General features: G+C 41.4%; 1 protein-coding gene and 1 pseudogene across 1 annotated transcript in view; both read left to right on the top strand.

The window, feature by feature from the left end:
* Nucleotides 1-17,194, top strand: part of GALNT1 (polypeptide N-acetylgalactosaminyltransferase 1) — a 338,886-nt gene extending 321,692 nt beyond the window's left edge. Inside the window, exons 10-12 of the mRNA XM_088445731.1 lie at nt 5,589-5,687; nt 6,708-6,842; nt 16,347-17,194. Coding sequence (XP_088301857.1) covers nt 5,589-5,687; nt 6,708-6,842; nt 16,347-16,493 — 381 coding nt within the window. The 3' untranslated portion in view covers nt 16,494-17,194. The remainder of the gene's footprint in view (nt 1-5,588; nt 5,688-6,707; nt 6,843-16,346) is intronic.
* Nucleotides 17,195-23,395: 6,201 nt separating this feature from the next.
* LOC148507754 (5S ribosomal RNA) lies at nt 23,396-23,514 on the top strand (annotated as a pseudogene).
* Nucleotides 23,515-23,724: the final 210 nt, after the last annotated feature.

Below are 23,724 nucleotides of genomic sequence, written 5' to 3'. Positions count from 1 at the left end.
TTATATATATATTTATATATATAGAGCAAACAAATCCTGCACACTCAATAAATGAAACAGATGGAGGGTGCTCAGACATAGAGGATGATTATATACACTGAATCCAGTATACACCAGAAGAAACCAGCACTCCAAAGAATTATGCAAAAAACTTTATTTTATAAGCAATGCATGTTTCCCAAAGTAAACTCCAATAAGGCTATTCGGTCACAAATCAAAAAGTGCAATGTGCAAAACATAGCAGTAAGAAGATACTTAACAGACATCATATGCCTGGAGCAGGGCCAGCTCTAGGCATGTTCCACCTGAGCGGCTGCACAAGGGCGCCACCTACAGGGGGCGCACTGATTTTCTGCATCCATTTTACCCAGTGCTGTCCGTTGTCTCTGTTTAGCATGGCCGACATGATAGCAGGAGAGTACTCCCTGATTGACACTTGAGCCACCTCTGCTATGGGAATGCAGCTGCATAGCATGGAGGGGGTGCACTTGACCTCCGATGCTATAGGCGCTGTTTAATGATTGGCTGCACTTAGGCATCATCATTCAAAGGGGTGGTCCAAAATGTGCACAGTAGAGAACCCCGGCGGAGTGACAGCAGCGCACGTTACATACAGCCAGAAAGGAGTTCAGGATGACAGCAGCTGTGAGGACAGAAAGGTACAGGGGTGTTCTGAGGCTTGAGGTGGCACACTGCCAGATTAAAGGCCCTGGCACCGCTCATTGTAAAAACTGTAATCGGATCCTTGTGTTCGGTGCCTGAGGGGATGTCAGAGAAATCACTGCAAGGAGAACTGAAGTCGACAAATTCAAAAGTGCAGTATGTGCCTCTGCGACTGAAGCAGCGACACAGGCAGACTGCATTCCTCACCCTTCACTGCTCTGAGTCCCATTCAGTTCGGTAAAATGACTTGTGTATGATTAACTCCTTGGATGCAAGAAGTAGTTATTTGCACTTCACAGCATAGAGAAGTGTGTGCTGTTGTGTGTGACAGCCTGTGTGTGTGTGCTGGAGTGCGTGACAGCCTGTGTGTGTGTGTGCTGTTGTGTGTGATAGCCTGTGTGTGACAGGGTGTGTTCTGTTTGTGACAGGGTGCATGTGTGCTGCTGTGTGTGACACTGTGTGCTGCTTCTGTGTGTGACAGGGTGCGTGTGTGACACTGTCTGCTGCTTTTGTGTGACAGGGTGCGTGTGCTGCTGCTGTGTGTGACACTGTGCTGCTTCTGTGTGTGACAGGGTGTGTACTGCTGTTTGTGACAGGGTGCGTGTGCTGCTTCTGTGTGTGACAGGATGTGTGTACAGGTGGTGAAGGGGCTGTGTGTGTACAGGTGGTGAAGGGGCTGTGTGTGTACAGGTGGTGAAGGGGCTGTGTGTGTACAGGTGGAGAAGGCGCTGTGTGTGTACAGGTGGAGAAAGGGCTTTGTGTGTGTGTACAGGTGGAGAAAGGGCTGTGTGTGTGTGTACAGGTGGAGAAAGGGCTGTGTGTGTGTGTACAGGTGGAGAAAGGGCTGTGTGTGTGTACAGGTGGAGAAAGGCCTGTGTGTGTGTGTACAGGTGGTGAAGGGGCTGTGTCTGTACAGGTGGTGAAGAGGCTGTGTGTGTATGTACAGGTGGCGAAGGGGCTGTGTGTCTGTGTATAGGTGGTGAAGGGGCTGTGTGTGTCATTTACTGAACTGAGTTGGGGGGGATGTGGTTAGGTTTAGAACCTCAGGTGGGGGCGCTGCACTCCAACATTTCTCGCACAGGGTGCCGGAACACCTGGAGCCGGCCCTGGCCTGGAGTAAATATGACAGCAATGGGATCATCATGTCAAAATAGTCCGACGTCCGTTTTGGTGCCCACTAGCACCTTCATCATGTGGCAAATCCTGGCCTGGGCTGACTAGCAGTCAGGAGTGATGCTTTGGCTGGGGGACCTGTTGAATGGGTTCCCCTGGCTGTGGCACTACCCCCTGCTAGAAAAAGTTTTGGTGCTGGTACTGGAATTTACAGGGTAACTCTACACATTTTTTCCCTTGTATTTTCAGAACCAGGACCGGCTCAGCCCAGTGCTGGTTGCGCCTAATACAGAGGACCCCTACGTCATTTGTCCCGTGTTTTGGCAACCAGGACTGATTCTGAAAAGCCCTGTGCTGGTTGTGCCTCATACGGGGGAACCCTATGTCGTTTGTCCCCTGTATTTAGCACAACCTGTACTGGGTCTGCAGAGCCCATGGCTGGTTGTTCGTTCAGGGGGTACACGCGATTTCCTTTTTATGTTGTGTTTTTTTTATATATACTTTGATACATTTTTTTTTTTTTTTTCAGATGCAAACCACACAGATTACACTGATTTGTGCATGCATCTCTAAATCATTTATTTTACGCAGATGCCTGCTTCACGGACCTCACTGATCCGTGTATGCAGTCAGCTATCTTTAGATCTTGCACAATAGCTGTTTAAGCACCATATCGTGTCCTGGAGAGTTCAAGGGAAATCATTCACGATATCGCATCGTGAGCTCATCGTTCCGTGTGTAGGGGCCTTAAGAAGCAGTTCAGGGCTGTGACCATCAGCGCCAGTGAGCCTTTCTGTCCTCCGCTGCTGAGCCTGTGCACTGCCCTGGTGCTGCCACTGCACCACACCCCTGTGCACTGCCCCACACGCCTTCAGCCTGCCCCCTCAGCTGTCTCTCCCTCTGCACCCCCGAAACACCACGTGTGTGCTGTCTCCACCAGCGCTAGTGTACCATTTTGTTGCCCTTCTACCCTGCAGGTGGCCCGGTTTGCTGTTTCCTGTCCCTGATGGTTAATAAATTATAAAAAAGCAATGAAATTCCATAGACGAAAATAACAAACCTTATGGTTTCACATGTCCCATTAAGGCTTCTTAGACATGATCTGAAATTTCACAAAACCTACTAAATTTCTACCACTCAAACTCCAAAAGGAAATGAAATTCCGATCATGAAGGCTGACGCCTTAATGGATGTGTTCCTTGTGCAATACAGATATGGTATGCCATCACATCCTGTGGTTAACTGCAGATTCAGCACTCACAGAGTGAGATTGCTGTCACTCACAAAAAGGTGGAGCTGCTAATTCACAGAATTGTGTGCTCATTGGAAATATACACATGCAGTCTATGCAACTGAGGTCTGATCAGTTATGTGGCAACACATCCCACTCAGTGCCCACAATCTTCCCATTCGTTCATCATAACAATCCCACTGGGTTCCAACATCCTTCTCACTCTATATATCCATCTCATTCAGAATACAAACCATCTCTGAAGAGCTCTGTCAAGACCTCTCATAAAAGTAATCTATCACTAGAAGCTGTACATTTGTGAATTGGTTTTAGTTTGAAGCCATTTTATAAGGAGTATAATTAAACCACAAAACAGCACCTGTCCTTAAACTGCATAAAATAGTTTTGTTAGCATGCCACAGACTTTGCTACTTAACCACCTAAGTAGAACTAAGACACAACATTTAGGAAAGTACGCATTCCAGGTTAAACAGGCAAAAGACAAGTCTGATATGAGTGACCCTAGCCATGCATCATTATTCTTAACCTATGACTGTATACTAATTTATTGGTGACTAAAAAAAAAAAAAAAAAAGTCCTAAATACCTAGTACAGTGGTTTCCAAACTGCGCGCCGTGGCATTCTGGGGTGCCTCAGGACACTTGCAGGGGTGCCTCAGGTTGGTAGCACCAAATCAAATTATTTATGGTCAGTGTAATGTAAATATATGGACAGACAGAAGTGCAAACCTGTCCCCACCACATAACTGAACCTAAGGATGACAGGTCAGCACAATTTACTTCACTTTACTACAATTTCTGAACTTCCCGATAACAAACCTAAGTTTAGGAACCACTTACGTACTACACTATTCACTAAGATGCAAAATTTAAGAAAAAGTGGCAATTTGAAAAAATAACAAAGTTAAGGAAAAAATATGCAGTCTGTAAGATGGCAAAAGAGAGGTCCGATAGGAGTGACCCATGCCATGCATAATTTTCATCTGTGACAAAATACCATTCATTTTGTGACAAAATCTAATCCTAAGTACTTAGGCCCTCATTCAGAGCCGTACGCTCTGAGCAGAGCGCACGCTCTGAATGAGGGCCGGGCTCCATTTTCATGGAGCGTCCTCCTGGACGCTCGTATAGCTGTGGGTCACCACCCACAGGCTATACGAGCGTGCATTTTGATGGCCGCGATGGTCGTGACCATCGCGACCATCGAAATTGCGAGCCGGAGCCTGCGGTTGAGGTTTTCAACCGCAAGCTCCGGAGTGATTTTGGCTCTATCAGAGCCAAAATCACTCCCACTGACATCACTAGTGATGTCAGTGGGCCGGCTTCTGACGGGAGGCGTTCCCGTGGGAACGCCCCCGTCAGGGAGGCACGCCCCCGGCACGCCCACCAAAGGGGGCGTGCTGTCAATCAACATTGACAGCACGCCCCCTTTGATCGGACACAACGAGCGAAGGAAAGTCCTTCGCTCGTCGTGTCTGGCGCATGCGCACGACGGAGCTCCCTCCGTCGTGCGCATGCTCAGTGCAGACCATCGACCCACTTGCGAGCGGACAGCCGCTCGCGAGTGGGTCTGAATCAGGCCCTTAGTACACTATTTGCAAATTAACACACAAAATTGAGGAAAAAGTAGTACAATAAAGAAAGAAGTGCCAGATGTCCAAAGTGAATAGGTGTATGAGGACACATCTGTAACTGGTTTCTTTTTCTTAAACTGACAATCAAGGAATTGTTGAACTGTATCCAGAGCCTTAATTTTTATCTGAGCTTAAACTGTTGCTTCAATTTTTGATAGTCCAGGATCCCTATTTCATAGAAAATCCATGTAAGCATGTTAGGCCAAACATGGTGTTAGAATCTCAGCCAACCTCTCCTCTGGTCATTTTTCTCCCAGTGGCTCATTCAAATGCTTTTAGATAGGTCTCTACATCTGGTCTCTCTAAGACACCATTTTTGACACTCCAAGATGACGCTCGCAACATATTTCCGGTATAAACAACCTTTTGGTTTATTGTCATATTGGCAAACAAGATACAAACATTCCATTTCCCTTGGTGATGCTTAGTATTAATCTACCAAAAGATCCTTTGTCTATTAGATTAGCCAGCTTTTCCAGCAGCAATCGCACTGCCCATAGAAAACACAACTCCATTAAACCTAAAGCTCTTCCTCAGCTCTATCTTGAGTGATCCATGTCATTTCTCAATAAGTTTGACACCACCCTCCTTTCCTAGATAAAGCTGATAACATGCTCACCTTTTATCTGTCTGCAAGGTTTCATCACAGTACCTCCCCAGAGCTTGCTATAGACACTCATGCTTTGTTCAGAGCTTACAATGTCATTTCATTCTTATAAAATGGCCGAAATTGCTGTGAGCAACTCCAGTATAAAATTAATCTCTGGGCTTCACAGTGAGAGGAGTATTGCATCTGTAACTTCACGTTAATTTGCCAGGTGGCTGACCACTCCATTGAACTGAATCCCCAAGGAACAATCCATTCTTATAGCACTGTGCACAAATATATTTGCTTATATTGTGCTATGGTCTTTTTTTTCCCCTCAGATTAGAAATGTTGAGACAAATCAGTGTTTGGACAATATGGCAAGGAAAGAAAATGAAAAAGTTGGTATATTTAACTGCCATGGAATGGGAGGAAACCAGGTAAATTTGCTTTCTCTACAGAATCTAAGAGCGTACATCAGGCTCCAGTTTGCTATAAATACTAGAGATTTGGTGTGTGTGTTTTTTTTCTTAAACAATCTTACAGCTTGTTAATGTTTCTTCTCTAGGTTCATTACAGGGTACCACTACCTGTCACACAACAATATTTATTGTTTGCAAACTTTGTCTGCAGTTTTGACCATAATGTCAGTAACATTTTGCATTAATTACCATCCTACAAAGTGGCATTGTTTCTACGAGAATTGCTTTAACTTTTTCAATATTAACGCCAAAATTTTCTTGTTGGTTCTGGGTATATATAAGAGCAGATTCAATTACACATGGTGTTTACCTCGAGGGTAAACCTCCGTGTATAATTGCCAGAGCTATTTAAGTATTAGTCAATTACCATGCACATAAAACCATGAGTAACGCGCAATAACCCATAGATTCCACATTAAGTGCTGGAATCTATGGGTTACCCATGCGTTAAGTCCTAAAAGGTGCATTTAACACTGATTTTTTTCCTCGCACCCTCTGTGACTGAACGTGCATATGTGGCGCCTAATGGAATTGTTCAGGGCTAATGGAATCTGCCCCACAGTCTCTTTTTATCTGCATAAGATCTAAGGAAAGTATTAAGTGTAAGGCAATTGAATAATCAAAATGACCCACTTTGTTCATGGATTCCAGTACGTACGAGGTAATAAAAAAGAATCTAAACACATCTTCTTCATTGTTTAAGGCACTTCAGATAGGTGTTGAAAAAGACAAATGTCTATACAGCTGTTCTCCTCTGTAAATTATTACACAAATGACATCTTATTGACTATTCGGCTCTCGTGTGTTTTAGATAGCCAATAAGATAAATCTGAACTTGCGCTAATTTTAGTGAATAGAGTTCTACCGCACCACTCATCTCAACAATATGAGAATAAATTGTTTACTTTTGTATTTGTCATTTGATACAGTCATGGAAAGTTACTACTTTTTTTATATTTTTGTTTCTATTTTTTGAAGGTTTTCTCCTACACGGCTAGCAAAGAAATTCGAACAGATGATTTATGTTTAGATGTCTCCAAACTTAATGGCCCAGTTACAATGCTTAAATGCCACCATTTAAGAGGCAATCAGCTATGGGAGTACGATCCAGTGGTAAGTATTACTGATATCTTTTAAAAAGTCTGCTCTGAACTTTTGTCTGTACACTTTTCCCAACAAATGCATTAAACTTGTGGTTTTTTGGAATACATTTTACAGGAGAAATTTTACACTAGGAATCCATATTCTCAATTTTGAATTGCAATAGAGCAGTTTTCAAACAAACCATTTTTTTTTTGTATAAATATAATTTTGTCACTGTTTTAGTGGCAGCACGGTTGGCATAGTGGTTAACAAGGCACAGTATGGTGTTTCCATGTTGTATATGGTGGTTCTATGTATGTTTTCCCCCTGGGTACTCCTGTTTCCTCCCACAATCCAAAAAAACATACTGACAGGTTAATTAGGTTCTGAAAAAAAAAAAATCCCTAGTGCAAAATATTCTCTGTAAAGCCCTACGGAATATGTATGGTCTATATAAGTAACTGTTAATAAGTAAAATAAATATTAGTTGGTAATCATAGGTTAATTTGCCTGCTGCAAACAGATCATAAACCATAAAGCAGTCCAGAAACTTGTATTTACAATATAATGAGAAGACATATTCCGATGTGGGAATGGAAGCTCTTGAGTTGAAATGGATACAGAGTTGTCAAGTGAAATATTGTGCTATTTGTTGTAAAGGAAAACTACTATATGATTACATGTAAATTGTTGGGCTTATTGTATGGTGGTACAAAGGGGCCTATCCATCATGACATAATTATCACTAGTGATAATTATGTTTTGAACTCGCTGCGAGTTTAAAAGATGTTTTTGAGGCATTCATCATGCCTCACTACCAAAAGTATCACTTCCGAAAAGCTGCTGTATTTGCGGTGTCAGCCACCGTGATACTATTCCCCCATGCAACTGAGGTATTAACAAGGATTTACTCAATCTCCATTCCCCTGCTGTGTCTCATCACCTCCCCCCCTGCGGCACCTACAGTGTCAGATCCGGCTCCCTAACCTAAAACCCCCCCCTCCACCCCCCCTGTGCGGGTGTCAGATGCGCCCCCCACCCCCGCGTGGGTGTCAGATGCGTTAATTTTCACACGCTTTTGTGAAAAATAAGTCATGATGAATAGGCCCCTAAGTGAAATAAGATCTAAGGAAATCCCGAACCTGATGGATTAGATAAAGATGTGATAACTGTTGACCCAAGGATTGTATTTGTCGTGTCAACACATCTTAATGTTTGTCTATTGTTTCTAAGCATATATAACAATTCAGTACAGATTTTTAAATGTTGTAATTGCTTAGAGCTTTATAAAGTCCTGTAAATTAAGTGTAAAATTGACAGTTTATACAATAAGTGGTATCACTAAATTTTTTCTTTTCCATTTTAAAATAGTGGTGTCACTTGAAGTCCTTGTTTGTTTGTTTTTTTGTTTGTTTTTTGTATATTCGATCTAATATACAGTCAGGTGCATAAATATTGGGACATTGACAGAATTTTCAGATTTTGGCCTCTATTCACCACCAAAATGGCTTTGAAATGAAACAAACAAGATGTGCTTTAACTGCAGACTTTCAGATTTAATTTGAGGGTAATTACATCCAAATCTGGTGAACAGTGTAGGAATTATAACGGTTTCTATATTTGCCTCCCACTTTTTAAGGAGCCAAAAGTAATGGGACTATCAACTCAAAAACTATTTCATGGACAGGTGTGGGCTATTCCCTCGTTATTTCATTATCAATTAAGCAGGTAAAAGGTCTGGAGTTGATTCTAGGTGTGACATTTGCATTTGGAATCAGTTGTTGTCGACTCTCAATATGAGATCCAAAGAGCTGTAACTATCAGTGAAGCAAGCCATCATTAGGCTTTAAAGTTGTACATTCAACATTAAAGTTCACCTTTTCTGTAAATACAGTGACTTATAGTATGTAGGTTGCTCCCCATAGTTGGCAACTGCTGGTAAAATGGATTTACAGATCAGATTTGACCCAAGTACACAATTAATTGGGTTATTTTTTATCTAAATTCCCAATAGCATTACCAAGTGACTAAAAGCAAAATATAGAAATTATCAATGATTATCTATAAATATTATTCAGTATGCATATAAAAATCTATGGGGTCATTTTTGACCCCATTTTGGGTATCCGAAAGTTAAACTTTCAAGATATAGTGATTAAACTTTTACGGTAGATTAATCCCCCAGCAGTCATAAGCCAGGTATAGGTTATCTGCTGTAAATAGGCATTGCATTGTGTCTAGTAATATTCTTATTGGGCCCAGCATGTCAGGTTCTTATCCGTTACCTTCAGTAAAAAAAAAAAAATTAGCCTGCCTTGTCAAGCTATAATAATGTTTATCTTTACACAGTATAATAAGACTTATTAAAACTTATTTCAGTACATATTCAGAAGATATGATCCATATTTTCATTAAAAGACGTGAACATTTAATAATTTTGCACATATTGTAGCGCCACAATTAAATTACATGTACTACACTTTCTCAAACTGTAATTTCTATATCCATTTTTGACTTGGTATACTTTTATTTCTTTAACACATCTCCTTGCAATTAAGGGCCATATTCAATTAGAAGCGAAAAGTCTGTTGCCAGACTTTTCGCCGTCATCGCTGGTTTTGGGTGCGAAAAAGCCGTCATCGCTGGTTTTGGGTGCGAAAAAGTATTGCGCTCATCCCCGCTTATCTCCGTATTCAATTCCAAATCGGCAAAAACGGGAACCGGCGAAACTGAAATAGGCAAAAAGTGCTGTCATTTTTGGGGAAATCAGCCTGACCCCCCCCCCCCCAAAAAAAAAAAATGCTCTGACTTGGGGGTTCACTATGGGTACCCCCAAGTAGCCCTGTTGAAGGTATTTGGGGTATTTAAAAGGTCTCAATAGGTGCCGTTTAGCGTCTTTGCATGAGGGTTGAAGAATAGCATTTAGCAAGTTGTTTTTTTGAAAAGTGAGTAGTCCCACCACATTTGGAGTACATGAAAATAGGTGCAAGCATATTTTAAAGTGGCTAATGTGTAGTTTCAAAAATTTAGAAAAATCCACATGTTGCAACCACCTGCAATCAAAAAAATACCTGGGGCATACTTGGCGACCACCCTTGAGTCTATTTCGCTAGTTTAGAAGTTTGTCCCCCCCCCAACTTTGTTTTTTTTTTTTCACCCCCAAAACGAAAGTTCTTTTTTGGGGTGTCCTAAGGTACTTTTTACACTTATTTTTTACACCGATTACCTTTAGGGGACTGTCCAAGGGGTGCAGGGTGGTTTTTGGAAGTCTGCACCCCTAAACCGATAAATTTTCGCTAGGTCTGTTGCATTGACTTTTCGCACCGGCGAAAAGTCGGCCAAATTGAATAAGGGGAAAAGTGGAATCAGCGAAAATGACGTAATCGTCGAATGGATTTTTTGCTTCTAATTGAATACGGCCCTTAGTGTCAATATATAATACCGTTTTATATACTGCTTCATAGTGTATGCAAATAGATATGAATCTTGTCACTTGAAATTCACAGTTGTCTGGTGTGGCAGTATCACAAGAGATGGCGCTGGTGAGCAGCAGATTCTGTGTGGGGCAGGACAGATCCGCCCACACAGAGTAGAAAAGCATTGTGGGAAGATACCTAATTGCTGCCTTGTGGAGAGAGCTCAGGTGTGGGCTGATGAGAAGGCAGACCAGTCAGGCTGCTATTGGAGACAGTCTATGTGGGACTGTGGCAGCCAGAGAGCCCAGTGAAGCTAAGTGAGCCATTGGGGGCCAGGAGGCCTGTGTCTGGACCTTGCAGGAGGCAAGGGGGTGGCCACAAAACTCTCAGACTGTGTGACAATAAAGCAGTGAAGCTACAGGCTGAGGAAGCCAGGGCCTACTGTATACCTGGATGATACAGGGAAGGCAGAGAGACTGACTGTGTTTGTATTGCTGTGGCATCCAAGCCAGGCTGGAGCCGGCGATAGACCTGCAGAGAAGCAGGCTGAGACTTTGTTGGCAGATTAGCTGCACCCTTATAAAGAGGATTCAAGAAGTGAGTTAGATGCCCTAAACAGGGGCTAGGTTGTTTATTATTTTCTGTTGGTTTCCTGACTTTCCACGCTGGAAAGTAAAGCATCATTTATTTACTTGAAAGCTGTGTGTGGACCCTCATTAAGCACCTAAACACTGCACCAATCCACCCTCTGCCGAGCGAATTACCCCCAAGATATCACACTGGTTATAGAGCAGTCATTGTAAATGAAAAACTGTCTCTCTCTCTTGGAAAGCAAATATATAGTAGGCACAAAATTGTTGGGAATTTGTTTTGTTTTTTTCTCATCCCCCCCCCCCCCCCACAACGTGAGACTAAGCGCAACTTTTAATATGTCCTCTTCAATTGTGAAGGTGGTGTGAGTTCATTCCAAATTATGTGAGACTGGGTACTACAGTGGCATATGGCCCAAATTTCTGATGCATTAGATTGCCTGCCATTCAGTATCCTTTTATACAGATGTGAACAGATGCTTCCATTTTCTTCAATTTTATTCCAGTCATATTTAAACCTTTCCGTTCCCTCAATGTTGCTTTTGTTACTTACATTTACTGTATACCCTTTGCTTCTCTTTACATGGAAAACTTTATTTTTTTTTTGTTGTTCTGTTGTATATTGGTATTTGTTTTGTTTTTGTCTTTTGCTTTTACTGCTGTTGAATATGAATGACGTGCACAGCAATATAAGCATCTGAAACAGCCTACTTTTAACTAACACTTCTAAATAAATGTGTATAATTATTATATTGTTACTTACCACTACAGCTAGTGGAACCCTCATGTTAGTGGTTCTCATGGATTACACTGAATCGAGTTATCTGGCAATAACTTCACAGTTGTCAGTCTATATATTAACTGCTCTTCAACCAAAAACAGCACATTCACTATTCCCTGATTAATACAATTGTTTGTTTCCATGATGGTGTGGGGAGAATTTTGCTGGCCCATACTAGACCTGACTGAGTAAGAAGTATGAAGGTAAAGGCCATCAGGAGCTTACGCACAGTGTGGTTTTATTTACTGTTGCTAATAACGGTTTTCTATTGCAAACGCACATCTTTTTTTTTCCTTTGAGATAAGGGTGTGTCTAATGGAAAGTTATTAGTCATGTTACCAATGTTTGCTAAAACCTGCATCTGATGTGAACATATATGTTGTCACTGAACATTGCAAGATTCAGTTTGGCACTACACATATATTTTAGTAATTGGTTATTTTCTATTATGTAGTATCTAATTTCTACAATTCTAACATTAACCTCTCAAATCTTTCTAGGAGTAGGAAACTGTTGTTTTACAAAAAATCATTAGACATTCTGCCTATTATTTACTGGTTTTGATCTGAGATTGATTTTCAGTAATGGAAAAATAGACTAGAAAGTGTTTGTCCCTTAGCTACTGTTCTGTCTGTTCTATAAAACAAAAGCTCTGAGTCACTCTTTACTGCATAAGCCTGACAGAAAAGCTAGACTGTTTACAGAGGGAAAAGCCTTATTATGTGGTGTTATTCTTGTATGAAATATATTTGTTGCGATAAAAGTGGAATAAATAGCTGGTTTATTTCTTATCTAACCCTCTTTTCCTTGAGTTGGCACTGGCGTGTCAGTTTCCAGAATTTAATTATTCCTACAGATTCACATTCCTTGTATTTGTTTTCTCAACCTGTCGTCTAGTGTTTGACAGCTTCATAATAGATTAGAACTGCTGCATCCTTATGCGTTTGTTTTCATATATAGACAAGAGGTTCCCAAACGCGGTCCTCAAGGCACCCTAACGGTCCAGGTTTTAAGAATCTGAGGTCTGTGGGGAACTTGCGATCACTCTGGGGGATAGGTAAGCGAGCTGCGAGCCCTTCAGAGGTAATCCAGTTCTCTGTAAGTAACAGTACATGATATAAAAGTGCCTGCGCTCAGCTCACTCCTCGTATGTATGCGTTACTTAAAGGACAATAGTGTGTGTCTGGTTACACACTACGTGTGATGCTGCTAGTCCATTACTTCCAGGTACCTCTCAGTCTCGCAAGATTTCATGGTAACAAACACAGGACCAGGAGGAATCATACGCCAGAGGACATTAGGGTAAGTTGACGGACTAGAGGGCACAGGACGCCGCCCCTCCAGAACGCAACACCCATTGGGCATTTGTACACTAAAGACATTGATTGTCTATGGACAATCTAGTTCACCAACTACAGTTATTCGGCTGCTATTCTTAACCTGATTTACAGTTAATAACATTATAGTGCTAATTACTCAGTAGGAGCACTGTGACTCCCAAGTATATCAAAAATAATTTTGCTTATTCATTTGTTTATATTATTATAACACTATCCCCATTATATAGTAAATTTGGGACACAAGATGGAACCAGAGGTTATATATTGTTCTTTAAGTAATGCATACATAGGAGGAGTGAGCTGAGCACAGGCACTTTTATATCATTTACAGGTTTTAAGGATCCTGTATCCATAGTTAAGCACAGATGGTTAAATCAAAAGGCTAAGGTACTGTCACGATCCTGGCTAGTTTTTACCTTTTGTGACTAACCTCTGCCAGCTGCTCCATGGATCTGTGTTTGTAATTCTCCTGGGACATCTGCTCTGGCTGAATCATGCTGGCTGTAACATCTCTGTGTGTGCAGACTGCTCTCCCCCCACACTGATTAAACACCTGGACCCTGCTCTGTCTGTGAGCAGTGCTAGTCTTAATTGGAATCACAGGTGTGGTCCTGATTCTCAAGGGCTGCAGAGATGAATACTCCCTCTGCATGTTGTGCCTTGCTCCACTCTGAATGCCACTGCCAGACCACCTGTCTGTATCCACCAATCGCTGCCAGACTCTAGGTATATAGATCCTCCTCTAATAGCACTCAGTGCTTGAACATCTCGTTACATTCCGTGGTGTACTACTTGTGCTATAGCTGTACCTCTGTGTACCAGTATGACCCAGGCTCCTGCTGGTTCCTAGACCAGTGCTATCCATAAGCCTGCTGCGCTCAGCTATCCACGCTACCAGCTTCTCCACACGGCTCCCAGGCCGCACCAAGTAGCTTCCACGCTACCAGCCTCTCACCTACGGCTCCCTGGCCGCTCCAAGTAGCTTCCACGCTACCAGCTTCTCCACACGGCTCCCAGGCCGCACCAAGTAGCTTCCACGCTACCAGCCTCTCACCTACGGCTCCCAGGCCGCTCCAAGTAGCTTCCATGCTACCAGCTTCTCCACACGGCTCCCAGGCCGCTCCAAGTAGCTTCCACGCTACCAGCCTCTCACCTACGGCTCCCAGGCTGCTCCAAGTAGCTTCCACGCTACCAGCTTCTCCACACGGCTCCCATGCCGCACCAAGTAGCTTCCACGCTACCATCTCTCACCCACGGCTCCCAGGCCGCCCTAAGTAGCTTCCACGCTACCAGCGTCTACCCACGGCTATCCAGCCACTCCATGTAGCCACCCAGCTACTAACGTCTACCCACGACTTCCCAAGCCACAACAAGCAGCTTCCACGCTACCATCCGTCTGCAAGCTCATCTACTGGTATCCTGACCAGCTCAGTCAGCCTACCTGCCGGTCCCAGTCTGGTCCCTCCAAGTTCTTTCTGGTCTCACTCCTGCGTCTCCAGTTTCCAGTTCCAGTCACTCATCACCAAAGGCAGTTCTCACTGCTACCCACTTCTTATAATAAAAGAGCTGTTCATGTTAACCATGGTTCCAGTCCGGCCGGCCTCCAGTGATTCCAGTTCACCTGATACAGGTAACTCACTAGCACCAACCGTGACAGGTACTAAATAAGTCACCTGTGCCCAAGCATGGTTATTTTTAAAACCTAGACAGTTAGTGTCTTGAGGAACCTCTGATATAGACTCATTATTGGGGAAATAAAGACTTGAGCTATTGGGAGTCTTTATTTCCCTTTTTGGGCTAACATACTCCATGAATCTGTAACTTCTTCACTCTGTGGCTTTGTAATAATAGGATCCTCTTAGCTGGCCTAACTTTGATATGGGAGAACTATTTATTGACCTTATTTTTATGCATGCATGGTTCACAATAACCATATCTAAATCCTGCATTACTGACCTGACACTGGTCTTGGTTGAACAGTTTTAAGGTGCTACCCTTTAAACCACCCTATTACTCCATATTTGGTAAATGGTAATATTGGATAACATTATTACTCTAATGCAGGATAAACTACCCATCTCTCAGTAAAGGCTGCCAGTAGCAGTGTACAGCCAGAGTAACATGAGGCATCATGATGGAAGGTAATTTTACAATGGAAGCCTATGGACACTGGGTGGTGCGAGTCACCCCATAATCCATATTTTTTTTAGTTAAATATTTTAATTAATTTTTTTTTAAATGTTTTCTAGTTAAATGAAAAAATTATAATTTTTGAGGCCTATTTCATAAAAAAGAATCATCAGTAAAGTAGTTAAGGATACCTTTAACAACTATGTATACTCTCCAACTTTAAAACTACATCAATTCCCTTGGACAACTATCTATATTCTTCTTCATGACTATATATGTTTACTAACCTATAAGATGTGCACAGCAGAAATGTTACAGTACTTCTACATTTGATTTTTATTACACTCTATTCTGTATTTTTACCATTTTGCTGGTTGTGTTTTTACTAATTTGCTGAGTTTTATGAATTGAATGATATTGTTTAAATCTAATAGTAGTTAAGTTTTATGACATGCATCACACAACATATGAGTGTATTTGCATTCTGATTAAGCGCAGAGTGAATTAATGTGAGATACGCTACACAAGCAGGCGTACTACTTATTTTGCATCAGCCCTATATGTTATTCTTGCAAAGTTACTGGCACTTTAAGTGGGGAATAGGTTACCGTATGTTTGGATATTCAGAGCATCAGTCCTATCAGATGCCACTAACACACTTACTCTTCTGAAAACTGATTAAGCCTGGAAAACACTATGTTGGTCATTGTGTTTGTTAATTGCAAGGTTCCATGTAGAGTTTTGTCCAAAAAGTATGGACCTTTTTTTTTTTCTTAATAACTGCTTGAAATATTGTTTAAGGGAAAGAAAAATGCTGAAATGTGGACTGAATCCAGTTCACTCTTTATATCATATAAACCCTTTATATAGTATAAATGGGAAATGATTCTGAACGTTTAATTTAAATGAATTGTGAGCAATAGTTCGATCTCCCCTACTAGAGTTTATAGAACTAGCCAGCTAAGCATAATGTTTTCTGTACTGTGTCATAAGCCAATATGAGACCACCTACAATGACTGGAGGATAAGTAAGATTGAACATTATTTAAATCTTGTGGATTTAAGAGAAGGAAAAAGCACTAGTTTGCAACAGAATGTGTATAAGATTGCTTAAACATACTTATGTCACAGATACTTGGTAGTTCAACTTTAAAGTAAAAGAATGTTTTAAGCCAATTTAATTGTGGCTCTTGTTTAGGGATTGGCTAACATGTTTTAACTATGTCACCCGGTGAAATTGTTTACACAGTTATTTATCCCATTTTCCTTTCTTCTAGAAATTTACCCTGGTTCATGTGAATAGCAACCAGTGCCTGGACAAAGCTGCAGAAGAAGACAGTCAAGTACCCAGCATCAGAGACTGCAATGGCAGCCACTCTCAACAGTGGCTACTGCGTAATGTTACACTTCCAGAAAACTTTTAAAATATTACATCATTGGCAAACAAATTGAGAAAATTAATAAATAAAATGTTAATAAAGTAAAATAATTGACTGCGCTACCTCTGCACATGTGACAATGCACATCCTTAAGTATCCACAGAAGGAAACTATTTGGTGCACTTGTAAAATAAGGGGGCCGGTAGGGCGCACATATCAGATCAGGCTAACTTGTGGGTTTACCACAAATAGCCCACCTCTATGAGGATATACTTTGTATCAGAACTGTGCAAATTGAAGTTTACAAGAAGAAACAAAGTCTCCCTCAGCAAGGAATTATTCATGAGAGCTAAAGACAATGCAAACTAATGTGTTGGTCCCCAGAAGAATTCCATATCAATACAGTCAGCTTTTACATCTCTAGCCTCTGCACAGCATCACTCTACAGAGGGTATAAGCCAAGCAACTGTGATGCTCTGCTGACTGTTTTATCAACGCCAACACGCTCCATGTTCTGAGACAAGAATGTACAGGACAGACAACTGCAGAATCCTAAATAACATTTCAGAATCACACTCGTCATTTCTACGTGCAAAAAACAGGGTTAAAAAGGAGTTGAAAATCATATATATCAAAAGTACAATTTGTTGTAGCAAAATCAGATTTATATGTAGATAATTTTTTTTAACTTTTTTTTTTTTTATTATCTTTGCTGGGACAATAACCAATTAAAAAATCGCCTCCGTTTTGTTGTGTGATAGTAATGGATAGAGTATATTTTTCATGATGGGAATGGCATTAATTTGTAAAAGAAAAGCCACAGCTAAACTGGGGGTGGAGAAAGTCTTTTAAGCATTTGTTTTTCTTTTAAAATCTTGATTTTTGTTGTTGGGGTACTGACCAAGGTTCATATTGATATCTATTCTTCACCTTGCCTTCTAAAATGCAGGGTTAATAATAATACCATGCAACATTAGTGTTGTGTTATCTAATGCATTCAGTCTCTGTTTTTGTTTGCGGATTCTAGAAAATGATAAAAACAGTCCAAAAAAACAAACAAGTAATACAGTTAAATATAACTGTTTATTTGTAGAGCCCAAGATTCATACTACTGTACACTTTTTTTTACACAGCAATAAATCTTGTTTGTTCTAGACAAAAAGTTGTTTCTATAAAATCAAAATAATACCTTGTAATAAGGTAACACATTCTTCTCTGCTCACAGTATAACTAATGCTTTGTTTTATGGTATGCTTCAGTTTCATGTTAAAATAGAGGGTTAACATATTGGTAAGTTTTCAGATTTATTATAGCTATGTTTCATGAGAGACCAAAGCAGCACAGAGGAAGAATGTACCAATTGAGCAGACCAACATTCATGGGGATCGGTATGAAATATGGTTTGAATCCCAACGCTGGAACACCGGCAGTGAAGATCCCGACAGGTAAGTATTTTTTATATTTAATAACCTAACCCCCCCCACCTAACCCTCTCCATCCCTTAGTAGTGCCCAACCTTAACCCCCCTGTAAGTGCCTAAACCTATCCCCCCCCTTCCCCGCACCCTAAACCGAAGTCTCCCGGGGGGGTGCCTAACCCTAACCCCCCTTCCCCTAGCCTAACCCTCCCACGGGGTGCCTAACCCTAAGTCCCCCCCGGGAGCCCCTCCTGCGAGGTGCCTAACCCTAAGTATACAATAGTGATATTTCTCTTCTACTCACGGCAAATAAGCAAGTGTTTCTGTAATTGATTACTATATAACTAGTTGTAATTGCTAGTAACCAATTTGCAAAGGCAGCAGTCAAACTAATTGCTGATCCCAATTTCACAAACCTAAAATAACAAGTGGCTCATATATCTAGCTATCCCACTACTATAGGACACTGCAACTACATTTACCCCAAAGTGGCTGATAATGGAAAACTGTACCGAAGTGCCAAAAGTCATAGGATAAGTTACCTGGTATCGTTTAGGACCCCCTCTAGCTTGGTGAAGTGCAGCAACTCGACATGGCATCGATTCCACAAATGGATGGAAGACCTCTGGAGAGATCTTGACCCATGCTGTCTGGATAGCTTCCCACAGCTCCCTAATATTTGTAAGTGCAGGATCTTGGATGTGAATGGGCCCCTCCACAACATCCCATAAATTCTCAAATGGGTTCATGTTGGGCAAACATGGTGTCCACACCATTAATGTGAACTATCTAGAATTCTCCTCAAATCAATTCTGGACAACTTGGGACTCATGACACAGTGCATTATCCTGCTAGAATATTCCATCATTGTGGGGGTATATGAAGGGCTGGAAATGGTCATCGCGCAATGCAACATAGTGGTTACCGATCAATGGAGTGTTGAGGCAGACCAGTGTACTCCACACCATTATGGAACCACTACCAGCCTCCACGGTGCCTTGTTGACAACTTGGATCCATGGCCTCAAGGGATCTGCGCTCACCCAAAGCCTACCATCAATCAGCCCAAAACAACTGGAACAGTGACTCATCGGATCACGCAATATGTCAGTCCCCCAGGGTCCAATTAGTGACATCACGAACCCAGGTGGGGCACTGTCCAGTGTCGTAGTATTAATAGGGGCACTCTGGTGGGTTTTCTACTCCCATATCCCATGGAAGCTAAGGAACGTTGCACTGACCTGCTGGATATGTGTCTAGTACCTCCTGCATTGAATTTGGATGTGATTTGAGCCAGTGTTGCTTGTCTGTTATCACAAACAATTATGGCCAGATGCCATGATCATTAAGCACCTGTGGTCTGCCACTGTGCTATTCACAGTGGATGGTAAAGCCTTCCATGACATTTTCCCGGGTGTACATGTAAACACTGTAGATTGAGAGGGATGCAATCATAATCCCGACCGCTGGGACTCCGGGGGTTCAGAATGCCGAAGTCAGAGTCTCGACACTTATCAGAATGCCGGCATCCCAACAGCCGGGATCCCGAAGGTCAATACTGGGGTTAGGGGGAGGGTTAGGTTTAGGCTGTGGAGGGATAGTTAGGTTTAGGCTCCAGGGAGAGAGGGTAAGGTTTAGGCACTAGGGGGAGGGTTAGGTTTAGGCTGTGGAGAGGGAGGTTAGGTTAGGCTTACTTACCTGTAGGTGTCGAGGTTGTAACCTGGTCGGGATGCCGGTATCGTTATTCTGTTTGCCGGCATCCTATACCCATCCTGATTGAGGAATGTTATATATCCGCACAACTTCGAAAATGGAATGTTTCATCCATTGGGCACCCACTATCATGCCCCATTTGAACTCCGATAATTCACATCACCTTGCCATGAGCAGCCTAGCCTGTGTCCAAACTGACTGACGAAATGTCATATTACAACTAATGCAGGTCTGGGAATTTCCAAGACATCACAGTATGGTGATGCCACCTACCATTACCTTTATATATTGCTATTCCATTACTGTTTGCCTCTTCAGTGTATAGTTACACACCAAATGTATATATAAATATGGAAAATGGAAGAGAGGAAAATGCGCCTAATAGAGTAACAAATTAAGTGAATTAGGGTAGACACACAACAGGTAACTATATGCGTACCAGATATTCTCTTGAGGATAATCGGTGAATATATTCCAACTTTTAGGTGTTCCAGTGTTTCAAAGAAAAAACCAATACAATATAAATATAAAACAAGGAGAGGAGTATAATATGCAGAATAAGTTATATAATATCTAAAAAATATATGACTTAGCTGAGTAAAAAAGGCACAAAAAAGTGTATTGGTGGGTGAAGGAGGTCCAACGTGTTTTGTCCTTTCTGGACTTCTTCAAGGGGAACAGGAGGTGTGAGACAAGATTCTAACATGGCCAGTATTTATGTGGGTGTATATCATACTTAACTGAAAAGTTAATTGAATAATTCCGTGCCAAATGGCCCGTGCCCGGAAGTGGTCATCCGGAGGTTCCGTTTACATATAGTTCAATGTAATGTCTCAGCAAGTATGGCCGAGTACTTAACAGTGCAGACCTCACTGTAGTGACAGTGATTTTTTTTATCCCCAACCACTACACCATATATAAGCGTTATAAGCAGAAGACATGGCCAGAGGAAAAATATAGAAATAGCATCACCACAGAAACGAAGGTATGCGGAAGGAGGGGGAAACGGGAAGGGAGAAAGACCAAAAAAGAAGGTTCGCCAGGCAATAGAACCCACCAAACAAGGAATCTTTAATTTATCTTCTCATTCCCTTTCCAAACTAGAAATTAACTTACTAAGCAAAGGCCTTTCATTTGCACCCACACAAAAGCCTAACACATTTCAAATGTTTCTGGACTTAAATACATTTAACACTGAAGAGACACTTTGCCAAAAATGGTAATGCGATCATATCTAATTATGCCTCAAATTCTTAATTGAAAAACACCTCTAAATTCAACCCACTAGAGTCCAAAGGCAACCACATTAATATATTTTATGAAATGGTTAAAAAAGATCTTATAGACACCCAAGTGACTGGTAATATTCAGAGTAATCTCACTAACCCTGAAAAACATGCTGCACTTGTGTTCAAACCAGCGGACAAAGGAGGAGGTTTAGTGATACAAGACAGAGATGAATATGTTAAAGAAGCTATGAGGTTACTAAGTGACCTCAATTCATACAAACCACAACCTAAGGATCCAACAGAGAGCTATGTAGAAGACCTTAGGAAACTCTTACTTTAAAGGTCTCCAGCTAGAACTACTCACCAAAGATGAGTATCAATATCTACTAAACAATAGTCTGGTTATTCCTATATTTTACTATCTTCCCAAAATACATAAACAGGTAAAAGACCCCCCCCCCCAGGTATACCTATTATAGCGGGTATCAATTCTTTGACTGTTCACTGCTCGGAATATGTAGATATCTTCCTAAAAGACAAAGTACAACAACTTTCATCCTATTTAAAAGATACTTCTAGTGTACTGAAACTTATGAAAAGTATCCAATGGAGAGAATCCTTCCTGTGGGCTACCATTGATGTCACCTCTCTATATACCTCAACAGAACACGAGAAAGGTGTATCAGCTTGTCGAGAAATATTAGAAAAAGACCCAGAACTAGCAACACCACTTGTTAATTTTATTTGTAATCTTATTCAGTTCATATTAACACATAATTATTTTACTATTTTAGACAAATTTTATTTACAAACGTGTGGAACAGCTATGGGTCCCAGATTTGCACCTAGTTATGCAAATATACTTATGGGCAAGTGGGAAGATATATATACATATACAATAATAACCCTTTTAAGAATAACATTTATTTCTATAAACGATATATCGATGACATTTTATTAATCTGGGATGGAACAGTGGAATATTTTAACACATTTACGGATTTTATTAATATTAACAATTTTAATCTGAACTTTACTTCCAATGTGAACAGCCAACACACAGAGGCCCTCATTCAGAGTCGATCGCTAGATACAAGTGGTTGCTCTGAATGAGGACTGCCGCTTGTGGTGTGAAGTGCGGCCTCCTGGTCGCTAGCTAAGCTGTGGGTTACCACCCACAGCTCTAGCGAGCGACCTGGTTGATGGTCGCAATGGTCAGGGCAGGAAGCTCGACCACTCCCCACTGGTGATCTAGCAGGAAGCTCCTCACTGACATGTCAGTGGGGCTGCTCCAAATGGCAATCGTCCCATCGGGAACACCTCCCTTTGGCCGGCCACCCCCCCTTCCCGCCTCCCAAATGGGGTAAGCTGTCAATCACCATCAACAGCTCACCCCCTTTGGTGCGAGACCCGTAGTGATGGAGCGCTCATCGCTAGCCGGGTCTCGCGCATGCGCACGTCTGAGCCGGCTCCAACGTGCGCATGCCCAGTGGGCAAACATCGACCCGGTTGTGAGAGCTCAGCGCTTGCAACCGGGTCTGAATAAGGCACAGAGTTTTTTAGATTTGGTCTAATGATGGTGATACAGTGATAACTAAGAATTACATTAAACCTGTTGATACTAACAGCTATCTACACTACAAAAGCGGGCATGTAAGAAGCTGGAAAAACAATATCCCATTCTCAGTTTTATAGAATTAAACGAAACTAGCACAGACCTACTTTGTAAATAACAAATAGGACTGTATGCAGATAGTATTTAGAGATCGCCAGTATCCTGAAAACATTATTATCGATGCTGTCAATACATGTGAAAACTTAAAAAGAGAAGAGCTACTGGAGAATGATAATCGAATGAGAAAAAAAGACACGCAAAATTACCAAGTACCTTTCATTACACACTACAACTGTGAGGAAAAAAGAATCAGGAATGCGATTAAGAAACATTGGAACATACTACTGAAAATGGACCCATTACTAGATTAAATACTACCAGACCAACCTCAAATTACTTTTAAAAATTCGAGAAATCTCAAAAAAATCCTTGCACCAAGTCTATTACCAGAAAAACAATCAATTAAAACTAGCAACAAAATGTGTGGGCGCTTTTAAATGTGGTCACTGCATTGTATATAAATATCTCCATCCCAATAGGAAATCCTTCTTTAATTATAATAATTCAAATGAATATCGTATGAAAGAGTTTGTGAATTGCAATACCACCTCCGTGAATTATGTTATAGAATGTCCCTGTGGACTCAAATATGTAGGGAAACCCAAACTCCCACTTAAACTTCGAATACAGGAACATATCAGATACATTAAGAACAAGCTAACCACTCATTCAGTCTCCAGACATTTCTTAACAAATCACAACTCCTCAGTAGATAATATGATATTCAGGCCTATTGAACATGTTACCCCAGGTTCCCGGGGAGGTGACCTAGCTAGAAAATTATCCCAACATGAAATATACTGGATCTACGAGCTTAACACACTATATCCACATGGTTTGAATGAAGGCTATGAGATTGCTCCCTTTCTATAAAAAGCCAGAGTACCCACAGATGTGAGATACACCATCAAGATACCTACAGCCATACCACACTGGAAGTGCCCAATCTCATTCGATCTTGGAAGCTATACAGTGTTGGGCCTGGCTGGTACTGGGATGGAAGACCACCCAAGAATACCAGAAGCAGTAGATATATCAAAGAGTAACCTCATGTGCAGAAAAAAACCTGATCCTCTTTTAGGAGAAATCTCTTCCAAAAGATCTAGAAAAAAAACTGAGAAAATGAAGAAGTGTGATACACTTTGGAATGATGAATTTTAGGGGCATTTGTTTATCACAAACCTCCCACATCTTTATGAATGTGTTTATGTATTTATGCATCTGTTTTTTATATACATCTATG

This window comes from Taudactylus pleione, unplaced genomic scaffold, assembly GCF_031769625.1.
Source record: "Taudactylus pleione unplaced genomic scaffold, aTauple2 ptg000386l, whole genome shotgun sequence".
Classification (NCBI taxonomy): Eukaryota; Metazoa; Chordata; class Amphibia; order Anura; family Myobatrachidae; genus Taudactylus; species Taudactylus pleione.
The sequence above is the reverse complement of the archived record's forward strand: the minus strand, read 5'-3'. Positions and strand labels throughout refer to the sequence as shown.